This window comes from Dermacentor andersoni, chromosome 3 (assembly GCF_023375885.2).
Source record: "Dermacentor andersoni chromosome 3, qqDerAnde1_hic_scaffold, whole genome shotgun sequence".
Classification (NCBI taxonomy): domain Eukaryota; kingdom Metazoa; phylum Arthropoda; class Arachnida; order Ixodida; family Ixodidae; genus Dermacentor; species Dermacentor andersoni.
Window position 1 is genome coordinate 13443063 of NC_092816.1, and position 14432 is coordinate 13457494.

Genomic DNA, 14432 nt, shown 5'->3' on the forward strand with positions numbered 1-14432 from the left:
GTCCAAACACCTTATATAGAAACAAAATTCATGTGAATAGAAAAAAACATATAAATGTGCTAACCACTGTTTTTTAATGAAGGATAACAAAATAATGGAAGTGACCTGCTTACAGTGCTACAAAACTGTAATGCTGCCTTTTGTCAGCTTGTGAGCATACTTTCAGAACATGTGGGCCAACTAGGCTTAGTATAATCTGTCTATAGCATTTGTATGTTTAGACGGTGAACGTTAAATGGGGCAGATGGAAACATTAAATAATGCCACTTAGTACTGAATTTTTCTGCGTTTCTTACTTGACAAATGTAGGCAAGGAGAAAGAGACTGTCAACTGTAGCTGTTGCAATTTTGTGGCATGCTTGTAAAAGATTTTCGGAATCAGCAGGAAGATGTACTTTAGCAAACAAAATGTAGCTACAGTTATACCGCACTTGACAAGTGAGCTCTGGTTTCTCCATGGTGTCAAGTAATGCTTAAGACAATTGTGGCCGTCAGAAAGTTTTGAGCAAAAGTGTAAGATGAACTAAAGTGGCATTTGATGCAATGTGGTTGAATGTCTCCTTTTTTTTGTTGCGGAGCCTTGCATGCATGGCTGATACTCGCTAGGATTAGCACCCAGCTTCCCACTTTCTCGGGCGAATTTTGCTTATGCGATGCAGGATCTACTTATGCAGATCTTTTGCAAGGCATTGTTGCAAAACTTCCTTCTAAGAATTTCACGATTTCTTTTGGGTAAATTTGCAGACATACGTTGGTGAAAAGCATTCAGGATAAAAATGTAAAAAAAATTTTTCAAAGCTATTGCACAATTTCTGGAGCTGCTATTCGCACAAAACAGTCAGACAGCATTGCTGAGATTGGCAAATAGCATGAGAAATGGTGTAGATATATTTTTTAGGCCGAAAGAGGCCACCAGTTCTTTCTCTCTCCCACTCTCTCTCTTTTTCTTTCAAAGCTTATGGAAGATCCCAATACATTCCTGGGGTGAGAGTAATGCGTTCCACAGCTTTAACACACATATTGCAGGTGGGAAGTATGCTTCCCACTGTCCGTGAAAGGGTTAAGAGCGACAAAGCAATAATTATCTTTCTTTTAGTTCTTTATTTCAAAAAAAATTATTACTAGATTTTCTTCTGCCGCAGCATAGCAGGTTTCACTGGAATGCCCAATAATATCTCTAGTACCATTGCTAAAATTGTAATATGACCGTGCTCATCATCAGCCTTTATTGGAAGGTTACACTGTGTTCTCTCTCTGATCAGTCTAAGCATTATCTGTCAAAGGAAGCAGCCATCTTTGCTCCTTGAGATACTTGCTACAGTGGTACACGTTGCTCTGAACTGTAAACAATGCAGGGGCAGTGAAGGCAGTGGAGACAGCTGTTCACCACCCGTGTCATCTGCTCAGACTATCATCAATAAGCTGGATGCTACAGCACATCCTGGCTGGTACGTAGAGAACCTTGCATGAATTTCCATAGTTAGAACAAAGGTGTGTTGGCATAAAGTTCAAGAAGGGAAAAGCTGGGATCTCACTTTCCCCTTTATATACAGTCTTTGCTGCTAACCACATACAGAAATTCCCGATAGAGCGGTTGAGCAAAAATAGCGTTTTATTTTAATATGCCTTTAAAACTTTTTGTGGGGCCAAATCATTTGACTGCACTCTTATCGGCACGTGATGACTCTTTGCCTGTCTTGCAAAGATTTCACCCATACCCAGCATTGCAGAAGAAATAGAAAATATGCTTTGGTGTTTAAATCTTCTTATATGCAAAATATGTTCTTTTCTTAATTTTGCTTAATCCAGGCTTCTGATAATAATAAAGGAAAAAATGCTTCCTATTCCTAAGGAGTTTACTGTATTCTTACCTGTGACAGCACTTTTCACACCTTGATAATGACAATGGGTGTAGCTGCACCTTCCAGTGTTAAGTAGGCCTCTTTGCTCTTGTCCACTTCGGTTACCTTTCTAGCAGTTCCACGTCTCCTACCAGTGCAGCGGCCCAGCTTGCTGGCATGAAAGTGGAAGACAGCACTGACATTACATCAGGACCTGGTGCTCTTCAGTGGTGAGCAGAGTAGATTTTAAACCACTACCTAGGAGTGAGAACTACAATCTTAAGTAAAAGTGAATAGTGGTGTGCCTGTTGATTAAATAGGGTCCAGGTACTGGGGCCAGTTGTGATACACCGCAACACTACTCACAACACAGTTGCTGCACCCCTGTTTGAGCAACCATGGTCCGTGGTCCAATTGAAGAAAAAATGAACGACAGCACATTTTCTCATCTTATTGCATTTATTATTTAATGTTTACTGCATTTGCCACTAATGATGTATTTACGAATTCTGCTGTTGGTTCTCGGGCAGTGGGTGTCCCATCGCTATTCAGATTTTGTTAATTTGAATCTGGCCGTGGAAAACAAAACCACTCTGTACGAGATTGTCACAGGAGCTGTCACACCCCAAAGATTTCAGAAACAAAGTTTAATTTCTGCTAGCTGGTAGAAAGGTTGTTTCATTGCCACACCTTCTGGCACCCTTGCGTTATTCTTGGCGTTGTTAACCAAGCACTGCACCAGCATAAAATGCAGTACTAAGTGAGGGTTAGGATTCACCTCAGTTCGAAGACATAAAGAGCATAATTGGTCAAGAAGGAACGGGCCAACGTAGATGCAGTAGAGGTGAAAGCAGACAAATTCAGGCTGGTACTTGCAAATAAATATGCAGGCTTAGAAGAGAGAGATGTAGATGACATAAAGGTAATGAATGAAACCGTAAATAGGCTGGGCTTCAGAGGCAGCAATTGAAGTGGGAGGTAAGGTACCAAGGCAACCAGTAGGCAAGCTCTCCCAAGTAACAAAGGACCTAATAAAGAAAGGACAAAGAATGCAAGTGTCCAACTCAAGAGATAAGATGGAATTCACAGAACTGTCAAAACTGATCAACAAGGCGAAAATAAGTAATATTCGAAACTATAATGGGAGAAAGACAAGAAGCCGTAAAAAATGAACTCAGCCTGAAATCAGTCAGAAGGAAACTTGGCGTAGGACAAACCAAAATGTATGCACTGAAAGATAAGCAGGGTAATATCATCAGCAATCTCAAAGGTATAGTAAAAGAAGCGGAAGAATTCTATACTGACCTGTACAGTACCGAGAAAACTCAGGATAACTCCATTCGAAACAGTAATGAACAGGATACAGAAACTCCTCCTAAAACTAGCGATGAGGCCATTTATCTAACGTTCTTAGTAAGCTAGTCATACAGCAGTTCATTCTTGGAAAGCTTGTTTGCAACCAGGCTCTGGTTGAGGAGCTATTCGTACCGTCTCCTTAATGAAAATTAGTGATCTTGTGTTTAAAACTGATCTTTTGTCCCTAATAGTCGGCTGTCTTTTTTTGCATGAGTCAGTACAGGTGTGGTACCTAATTACATTGACATAAACATTCCTTTTGTAAATATATGCCTCCGCATTTCTCTATTTGATATTCTATTTGATATTTGATGCTTGCTACTCGTATTCGATCCTTGTACGAAAAAACTGGTAATTGCCTACCTCTAATTATAGGTGATGCCATAGTGGAGGGCCGCGTATTGATTTTGACCACTTGGGGTTCTTTAATGTGCACTTAAAGGGCATTGCACACAAGTGTCTTTCCATTCCAATCCCATTGGAATGCAACTGTTTCGGCTGGGAATTGAACCCAAAACTTTATGTGCACAGCAGCAGGATGCCATAGCCACTGCAGCAGATCAAAGTATGTGTGACCACTAAGACTTCTTGGTGGGCAGTCCTACCATTGGCACTGCATAGTTACGTGGTTGTTGAGCACATTGATGGGATAGTTAGAAGAAGCTTTGTGACATTGGCGAGTCCCTGTCACTGCAGTGAAGCTTTATTATTGATGTTTTCTTGTGCAAAGTGAGTGCGCCTTCATAGGTGATGGAGGATATAGCTTTCAAAGTTTTGGAACTTAACCCTTTGAGGGTCGATGACGTAAATATATGCCGCCGCAGACAAGTAGTAGTGTTAGTAGTAAGCTCGGACCCCTCGAATCAATGTTAATAGCTTTCAAACCGAAATTTATAGGCATAACAGAGACTTGGCTAACCAAAGACGTCAAAGACTTCGAAATTACTCCCCCAAACTACGTCATTATTCGCAAAGATCGGCCAACACGAGGCGGTGGCGTTGCTATTTTGATAAAAAAGGAAATTCCGCACGTTAAGTTGCCTGACGTTGAGGGTGTTGAAGCTGTATTTTGCAAACTTTGCTTTGCCACTACCACCTTCATTGTTGGATGCATTTACCGTAGTCCTTCTACTGATTTGAATGTGTTGCAATCATTGCACGTGTATATGCAGCAGCATGTGAAGGGCACCAAGCTCATATTACTAGGCGACTTTAATCTCCCTGATATCAACTGGCACACACTGCATCACCGTTCACCTTGCGCAGATATTCTTTTCGACATTATGCTCTCTTTTAACCTAACCCAGATAAGAACTGAACCTACGCGTGTACAAGGATCCAGTTCTAACATTTTAGACCTAGTATTTTTAAGCAATCATTTCCCCACCCATAACGCTAAATTCGAAGACTCAACGGGCTTGTCGGATCACAAACTAGTATTGTGTGAGGTGCCGTATCAAGATTCGCTACCCTCTTCACAACCAACAAAAACGTACAAAGACTACAACAGAGCTGATGATACAAGCATCATTGATACACTGTCATTTCAACTATCGTCATTCAAACAACTCGCACATGATGGAAACACAGACATAGAAATTTTATGGCACGAATTTAAGTCCGTTGTGTCATATTGCATCAGTAACTACGTCCCCTTGAAAACTAAGAAAACTCATAAACATAATCCCTGGATAACTCGAACCGTTATTCATGCAAAAAGGAAAGTTCGCCGAATCAGAATAAATAAAAAATCCCATCTCTCACAACGAACTGCTCAACAATTAACTTACGCCGTGGACGATTTGAAAACAAAAATTAAGAAGGCCAAATCACACTACTTTACAAACACACTTCCTAACTTTATAAAGAATGCTCCCGAAAAATTCTGGCGTTATTTAAACCCTAAAAAACGAGACGAAAGAATGACATCTCCTGCGGATAACAAAAACGCTGCGACTTCTTTGAATAATTATTTCTGCTCTATTTTTACATCTGATAACGGAGAACTACCAGGAATAACCTCCGGCACTAGTGTGAAGATGGAACCATTAACTATAACAGAAACAGGAGTACTAAATCTTTTACTAAATCTCGACACAAAAAAAGGACCAGGGCCAGATAACATCCCTAACATATTCCTTCATCGATATGCCGAGTGGATGGCAAAATTCCTAATCCTCCTTTTTAACAAATCATTATCCACTTGCACCCTTCCTACGGAATGGAAAACTGCCAAAATAACACCAATACACAAATCAGGAAATAAATCTGATCCTTCAAACTACAGACCCATATCATTAACCAGTACAGTATGCAAGTTATTAGAACATATTATTTTAAAACACGTAAATGTTTATCTAGAAGTAAATGATATCTTAACCCCTTGTCAGCGTGGCTTTCGTAAAGGCCTTTCTACTATTACGCAATTAATTGAATTAACACATGACATATCCAAGAGCATTGATAACCAGAAACAAATAGACCTCATATTTTTAGACTTCTCGAAGGCATTTGACCACGTGTCACACACTAAACTTCTTGCAAAGTTAGAACTAACTTTGGGAAGCAGCCCTATCCTTGATTGGATCAAAAACTATCTTAGTAATCGCACACAATTTGTTGAAATTAACAACGAGAGGTCCGCGACAACTAACGTTACATCAGGAGTACCCCAAGGAAGTGTCTTAGCCCCAGTATTATTCTTAATCTTTATTAATGACTTACCCGCATGTGCTTCACAGAATATCAAACTTTTTGCAGATGACTGCGTTCTTTTCCAGGAAATTAACTGCCTCCATGACCATAGAACTTTAAATAACGCCATAACAGCAGTTTCCCAGTGGTGCAAGGACTGGCAGATGGATATCAATCTAAAAAAGTCCGTTCTATTATCTATAACCAGAAAAAAACATACATCAGCCTTCCAGTACACCCTTAACAACATTCCTCTTGCATCTGTTCATGAGCATAAGTACCTTGGTGTGACACTAACATCTGACTTCAGGTGGGATTCTCACGTTAACAATATCACATCAACCGCAATAAGACAGCTATTCTTCATTAACCGACGCCTTAAACTAGCACCACCTGAAACAAAGTTACTCGCATATAAAACACTCATAAGACCAGTTCTAGAGTACGCCAACACCGTTTGGTTCCCGTTTACTAACAAACTGATTAAAAAACTTGAAGGGGTACAGCGAAAAGCGCTGAGATACATATATAATAAACACTCCATCACAGACTCACCAACATCATTACTGAAACGGGCAGAACTTCCAACGATGCATAACAGAGCCAAGCTTGCTAGACTAAAAATCATGTATCAGTTAATACACAATCAACTTAAACTCCCTATTATGAAATACATATCAACGTCATCGAATAGAATAACTCGTCGTAAACACACACACAAATTAAGCGAATTTCCATTCCGCACTGATATTTTCAAATACTCTTTTTTTCCAAGGGCGACACGCGAATGGAATAATCTTAGCACAAGTATCACTGACAGCTCATCCTTAGATACGTTTGGTACCCTGATTGCGGATCAACTATACGCATTGCAGCAATAATTCTTCACATTATTTACGTAGTTCCTTGTTGCCTTGTTATTTTAACGGTGTTTGTGCTTGACTATAATTACGGCAAAGATGCATTACATTTCTTTTCTTGTTGGCATTATTGTAACCTTGATAGTTGCGTGACTGTTATTACCTCAATACTGACCTTGTAACTGGTTTCTGTAACTGCAATTATCTTTGTCATAACCTCTCCGTTCTATTTATTCTCTTGTATAATCACGTAATCAAATTGTTATATGCCCAAGTGTTTTATTGTATAAGATTTAGTAAGTAACACCTTATACCATGTTCCTATGTATAACATACAGCCCTTCCTGTTACAATCCCTGACGGGATTCACAGTATCAATAAATGAAATGAATGAAATGAAATGAAAAATGGTCGATGCCGTATATTTACGGCGCCGTCTGTACATTTAAAAAGTGCGCCAGTTTCCTAACTTTCTCTTTTCTGTCATGAGCTGCCACTATGTGGGAATACAGGAAATTTTTTGCACACCTCTCTCTCTCGGTTTTCGTTGCATGGTTTGCTTTAGAGCTAGTTTGCGCCTGCGTGTCTATATACTACCGCTTGCGCATTGGCATGTGCACAGGCGGGTGGCGGTTTGGGTTTATTGCGTGAGCGGTTTGGGCTTCTTGCGCTTGCAAAATGGATGGCTATCTCGCTCAAAGGGTGACCGCTTGTTTCTCGCTTGTTTAGTGCTCACCGGGGCGCGCATAGGACGGATGCCGCCGTGCATGCATTTCTGTTGCTTTTTTTTTTTTTTTTTTTTTTTTTTTTGACACTCGCGAAAACTAATTGCTTCTGGTTGACGATAAGGTGAAGATTAGCAGAAGTTTGTCACACGTTTTGCTTTCTTGACGGGCACACAACCAGACAGTTTTCTTGAGTGCGCGCACCTAAGATGTTCGATTACGCTATGGATGTACATAATAGTGTAAGAGCAGGAACATTTGACTCTTGCGAAATATTCTCATCTGCGCATTTTCAAAGCCTTTAACTATGTGTATAACAATGCATCAAATTTTTAATTCTTATAAGTTTATTTACCTTTTTATTGTTGTTATTCATGAATGAAGAGTACATATATACCAACGCAAAATATTTTTTTCTCACTTTACGGTCACTCTAGAAAAATTATGGTAAATTTTTTTGAAATACGTCCTTAAGAAGTATTGGAATCTGCAATAAAAAACATCGACCCTCAAAGGGTTAACTGTCAGGACATCATAAATCAAACAAAACATGTGGTGTAACTGGAGGAGCTGAGAGACAAATTTACGATAGTCATGCTTGGAAAACATTTGGTAGTTAAAAATTTAAAGCTTCTCCTGTAGGAAAAATAAAAGAGAAGAAAAATGAAAACATTTCTGCAGCAATTAATTTGTCCTTCTGCCACTGTGATTTTGTCGTTGTCAAAGAGGTTTCACAGCAGTGCTGTCTTTTCTCCTTCCCACAGCTGGCTTGAGAGCTTTGGCCTGCACACCTGCTTTCCCATTCTTCTGGAGAAGGGAATCCGTGACATGAATGGGTTGAAACTCATGAACTTCAAGGTGTGATTACTGCAGTATTACTCATGAATAGAGGATATGCGAAATTCCTTGAGAGCACTTTTGCACACATCACATTGGACCACAAGATCATACGATTCTTACAGGCAAAACAAATCACCAGTGCAAGATCAAGCATCATCATTTCTGCCACCCACCCTCTCTTTTTCATTTTTTCAGTCTCTGCGATAAGCATGTGGTTGGCCATGTTGTGTAGGGCATCTTGAATTTATGTGGTAGTCTACTTATAGAATCTTGCATATTCTCTATAGATTATTTTATTTCCTGTGCGTGGGTACTACCATCTTGTGCTGTGATACGATTTCTCAGTTTTGTGCGCAGTAGTTTCCAGCTAACACAGTCGTGAAACACCGAATGTGTTTGGATAATAATTTTCATGCATATGAATTGACTGTAGTACTATGCACTGGTTGTTAGTTGGGAAACACCCACGTTAACAGCCCAGGATGGCAGCACTCCCATCACGTTTGTAGATACTCTATGAGGCTTGGCTTTTGGCAGAATAACTTTCCAATGGCCTCATTAATGTGTTAGCATTAGGAGTGTCAAAGAGGAAAAAAATTCACTGCCTCTTACGATACTTCCTAATGCAAAATTTGAGCACAGCTCTGTACGTGTTTCGATTTCGCAATTTATTGGCTGGCGCAGACAATCTGTTATGTGCGGCACATTGCAAACGGAGCGAAGCATTGCAAAACAAATTACACTCAAGCACAGTGGCAATTGTCGAAAATCTGATCCGTGGGTCAAGCACATTGGCTTTTATACATGACTTGTCAAAGGTTCCAGTGTTAATCACTGGTGCCCATGTGGCTTTTAGAAAGTACTGCACAATTCGCGTTGCGCATGCAATCAGATTACAAAAAAAGCTTTAGTGACAACAGCCAACGGATAGAACTATCGTTAACATTCGAGAAACTTCTGATACATGCAGGTGCGTCATGCGTTGAGGGATAGCATTTAACATTTGGTAGCCGATGAAAAGCAGTGACCGAAGAAAGATAAAGCAGTGAACAGCCGCCACGCTGTACTCTGGCGCCACTCACAGCGATCATCGCAGAATATATTGTGTGTGGCACCAGGCGGCACTGTGCTTTTGTCTTTCATCCTTCCCCGTTATGCTAGTTTGCTCGGTTGCGCCACCGATGCTCGCCGCAGAGATGGGCCATTAAGAGTTGCGCTCTAAAAAGTGTATGTATGTGAAGTGGGGAAAGCTGATCTCGTATAGGTAGGGAGGGGATGAGAGAGCTTAGAACAGTGTGTGTGTGTGTGTGTGTGTGTGTGTGTGTGTGTGTGTGTGTGTGTGTGTGTGTGTGTGTGTTGTTAGAATCGCACCGCTGGCACGAGTTGTTGCAAACTCAGCGCTGACGCCCGTTATTACAAATGGGTCGCAAGCCCCAAGGGTAGCGTTGGCCTGGCGGCCTGGGGCACAACTGGAAGCATCCGAAGGTCCCGGCAAAGCATAAGTCGACTGGTAACAGAACAACTTGTTTATTCTAACATCGCAAAAGAGCGGCCGGTCAGGTCGACCGAAGTGGAGAGACGGGAGAGCACGTAACTCAACGGAAGAAATCTGAGCCTCTCTCCCGGCGTCCGGGGGCAGCTGCTTTTATAGTCTCGGAGTCGAGGGCAAGAGGGAACGTCTCGTCAGATGCGCACGTGACTGGGCACGGACACGCTGAGAGACAGGTTGAGACGAGTGTAGTGACGCATCCGCCAGTGGGGCGCCGATCAGACCTCCTCGCTTCACACTTGGGGAGCTCCTCTCCCCGGCTGCCGCGCTTTGACAAGCGTGGGCACACACACACACGCACACACGAAGACACGTGGCACTGAAACACGCCTGGACGCGCTTGGCGGGGAGACTGCGGGAGCTCCGAACGGGCCAAAATGTCCGCCGCTTTGAACGAAGCTCCGGCGTCCGTTGCATCCGCGCCGGCTATACCGCGCGTTGTAGGCGAAACGTAACAGACCGCCCCGCCGGGGGAAGGAGATCCCGATGGTCAGGGGACTGCATCCGCTGTCCGGAGGGATGTCGCTCGATGATGCTCATAACCGAAGTCGGGCGTCCTTCGGCGTTTCTTGAGCGCAGCGCACAGAGAAGGCCTCGTTCTCTCGTTCAGGTTCACCCAGGACACTGCAAAGTGACTTCGGGAGAGTTGACATTTTTGTTCTCGTTCCCGGCAAGCGTTAGAACTACGCCGAAACTCAACCGCTCAGTCAGCAAGCACGGCACAACCCTCACTAAGCCCTGCCAGGCTCTTTCCCCTTTTATACTACTGCCTAGTTCCTTACAGTAGTTTAGCAGCACTCAGAACACGTCCACAAATTGGAAAATTGCACTAGAAAGCACATCATCACTTTGAAACACTACACAAAAGCAATATGTTAAAAATCCTGCCTCAGGAAGAAAAACATCAGTAACAAACAATTTTGAGGCTGATTCCCACGTTAGGGGCTTCGACTTAAGCCATCGGCGTTACCGTTGAGACTCCCCTTTTTGTAACGCACCTCAAAGGAATATTGTTGCAAAGCGAGGCTCCAGCGCAGGAGGCGGCCATTTGTGGAAGAGATGGTCTGCAGCCATTGGAGAGGGCAGTGATCCGTCTCGAAGCATGCGAAGCGGAGATCGCAGCGAGCGACCGTACACTAGCGCAGCTGGCGAAAACCCCGTAGCCGCATGCGGCGCGGTCCGTAATGCAAACATCACCCCAGGCAGACACAGCTCGCAGTCAGTTTGATGTTCAAAACACAATGCTCTCAACACGCGCTTCATGACGGAGTGGAGCTTCTCAACGGAATTCGACTGGGGGTGGTGCACTGAGCTGTGTAACAGCTTTACCCCGCACCTTTCGAGAAAGGCTGTCGTCAAAGCGCTAGTAAACACTGTGCCCTGATCTGATTGGATTTCCGCAGGAAAACCAACTCGCGCAAATATGGACAGTAGTGCATTGACTATCTCAACTGAGCTTAGTTCTTTAAGCGGCACTGCTTCAGGGAACTTTGTCGCTGGGCAGATCACAGTCAAATTGTGTCTGTACCCCGTGGTTGTTACCGGCAGAGGTCCCACTGTATCAATAACGAGCCGTCTAAAAGGCTCCGTAATGATAGGTACCAACTTCAACGGCGCCCTCGATTTGTCCTTTGGTTTGCCCACCCGCTGACAGGTGTCGCATGTCTTCACAAAGTGGTCTGCGTCCCGAAAACACCCTGGCCAATAGTACTCTTGCAAGAGACGGTCCTTAGTTTTCTTAACTCCTAGGTGTCCGGACCACGAACCCCCATGCGAAAAGCGCAACAGATCCTGACGGTAGCACTGAGGTACGATCAGCTGATCGAACTCAACTCCTCTGCGGTCTAGATACTTTCGGTACAGGACCCCACCTCTTTCCACAAAGCGAGCATTTTTCTTGGCGATACCTTCCTTGACAATGCAGCGTATGTTTTCTAGGCTGCCATCCTTCTTTTGCTCGGCTATCAAAGCCGCCCGGCTGACTTTTAGCAACCTGTTAAGTCCATCTGACGTAGGCGCGATGAGCAAATCTGGAGACAGCTCTTCTAACTTTCCCGTGTCGGAAATTTCCTCTCCAGTATCTGGTGCCTTTAACGCTACAGGCTCAATTTTATCCCGTTCGGGCGTGCTCTGAATATTAGCTTGCTGCGCCTCTGACCCTTTCTCATCGTACGACAACGTCGGCCCCGCAACTACCGCCTTTGCAGCGAGCTCCCGAACCTTCGATCTGGTTAAGGCCTGAACGCTAGCCTCACCAAACAAAAGCCCCTTCTCGCGCAGGAGGTGATCGGACCTGTTCGAAAATAGGTACGGGTACTGGGGGGGCAGCATAGATGACACTGCGGCCTCCGTCTCAAGTGCTCCGAAAGGTCCTTCAATAAGCACTTTTGCTACGGGCAGACACACGCTATGAGCTTCCACGGCTTGCTTGATCCATGCGCACTCGCCCGTGAACATATCGGGTTCTACGTAGGAGGGGTGAACTACATCCATCGTAGCTGCGGAATCGCGAAGCACTCGGCACTCTTTCCCGTTCACGAGGAGGTCTCGCATGTAAGGCTCGAGAAGCTTCATGTTCTCGTCAGTGCTGCATAATGACAAAAACACGACTTTTGTTTTTGTTTCTGGACACTGCGCCGAAAAGTGACCCGGCTTCTGACACGTATAACACACGCGCACTTGCCTCGTCTCGAACCGCTTTCTGCGTTCGGCTTCGGCTGCCGCCGTCTCCTTACGTTCGGTCGGACACTGCGCCGAACAGTGACCCGGCTTCTGGCACGTATAACACACGCGCGCTTGCCTCGTCTCGAACCGCTTTCTCATGGGTGTGAACTTCGGCCTCTCAAACTTAGAGCCAAATTCACCCTTTTGACCGTCCTTAGCTCCGCGAGCCCGACGCGTCACAAACTCCTCGGCTAGCTCAGCGGCTCTAGCCACCGTACTAACGTCTGGCCTATCCAAGACCCAGTACCGCACGTTCTCAGGTAACCGACTATAAAACTGTTCCAGCCCGAAACACTGCAGAACTTTCTCGTGGTCACCAAACGCTTTCTCTTCTTTGAGCCACTCCTGCATGTTTGACATTAGCCTGTAGGCAAACTCGGTATATGACTCACTTCTGCCTTTCTCATTTTCCCGAAACTTCCGACGGAACGCCTCCGCTGACAGCCTGTACTTTTTTAGCAGACTCGATTTCAATTTGTCGAAATCCTCTGCCTCCTCTCTATTCAAGCGAGCGACTACGTCGGCCGCCTCGCCGGGTAACAAAGTGAGCAAGCGCTGTGGCCACGTTTCCCGAGAGAACCCCTGCTTCTCGCACGTTCGCTCAAAGTTAACCAGGAACAAACCAATGTCCTCTCCAAGCTTAAACGGCCGCATCAGGTCAGTCATTTTAAACAATACTCGTTCTCCTGCACCGTGTGCCTGACTTCCATTACGAGCGCGTTCCATCTCTACCTCGAGACGCTTCATTTCCAAAGCGTGTTGACGGTCGCGCTCTTCCTTTTCTTTCTCTTTTTGTTCTTTTCGTTCGCGCTCATCTTTCTCTTTCTGTTCTTTAAGTTCGCGCTCCTGTTTCTCTTTTTGCTCTTGAAGTTCGTGCTCCTGTCTTTTTGCCGTCTCCCTCTCCTCAATGGTCTCAAGGCATTCCGACAGCTCGTCATCCTCAGCCTCTAACTCAAGAATAGCCCTTAGCAGTTCTGGTTTTCTGAGTTTGTCTGAGACATCCAGACCCAACTCTCTTGCAAGCTCCAGCAATTTCGGTTTGCGCAACGACTTCAAATCCATGGCTGCTATGAATGCTGCTTTCTCTACTGCCTTCTATTGTCTTGCCGCAAACTAACCCGGCAGCAACGACAACCACAATTACCAGCTCTGTTTCTGACACTAACAAAAGCCTGGCAAAACTCAGAAGAAGAAAGTCCCGCACTCACCAAACCTCGCAGCCAAGACCTCAGCGCAGTCGTTCCGCTGCAGGCAACCAGTCATCACACAGGGCTTGTTGCACTGCTCCCGGATGGTCGTTGTGCTGCTCAGCATACAGTCAACTGCATATCTTCGCTGCTGGCCTCCGTTGTCGCGATCTCACCGCTGGCAACCAGCTGTTAGAATCGCACCGCTGGCACGAGTTGTTGCAAACTCAGCGCTGACGCCCGTTATTACAAATGGGTCGCAAGCCCCAAGGGTAGCGTTGGCCTGGCGGCCTGGGGCACAACTGGAAGCATCCGAAGGTCCCGGCAAAGCATGAGTCGACTGGTAACAGAACAACTTGTTTATTCTAACATCGCAAAAGAGCGGCCGGTCAGGTCGACCGAAGTGGAGAGACGGGAGAGCACGTAACTCAACGGAAGAAATCTGAGCCTCTCTCCCGGCGTCCGGGGGCAGCTGCTTTTATAGTCTCGGAGTCGAGGGCAAGAGGGAACGTCTCGTCAGATGCGCACGTGACTGGGCACGGACACGCTGAGAGACAGGTTGAGACGAGTGTAGTGACGCATCCGCCAGTGGGGCGCCGATCAGACCTCCTCGCTTCACACTTGGGGAGCTCCTCTCCCCGGCTGCCGCGCTTTGA

At 44.8% G+C, this 14432-nt stretch overlaps 1 protein-coding gene across 3 annotated transcripts in view; it reads left to right on the top strand.

The window, feature by feature from the left end:
- LOC126520913 (cellular tumor antigen p53-like) overlaps window positions 1-14432 on the top strand; it is a 102051-nt gene that overhangs the window by 79139 nt on the left and 8480 nt on the right. For 2 of the 3 annotated variants that reach the window (XM_055065613.2, XM_050169739.3), the window contains 3 exons: window positions 1356-1448; window positions 1976-2071; window positions 8241-8334. In XM_055065613.2, the coding sequence (XP_054921588.1) occupies window positions 1356-1448; window positions 1976-2071; window positions 8241-8334 (283 nt within the window). The remainder of the gene's footprint in view (window positions 1-1355; window positions 1449-1975; window positions 2072-8240; window positions 8335-14432) is intronic. The other variant, XM_050169740.3, reaches the window with a different exon arrangement.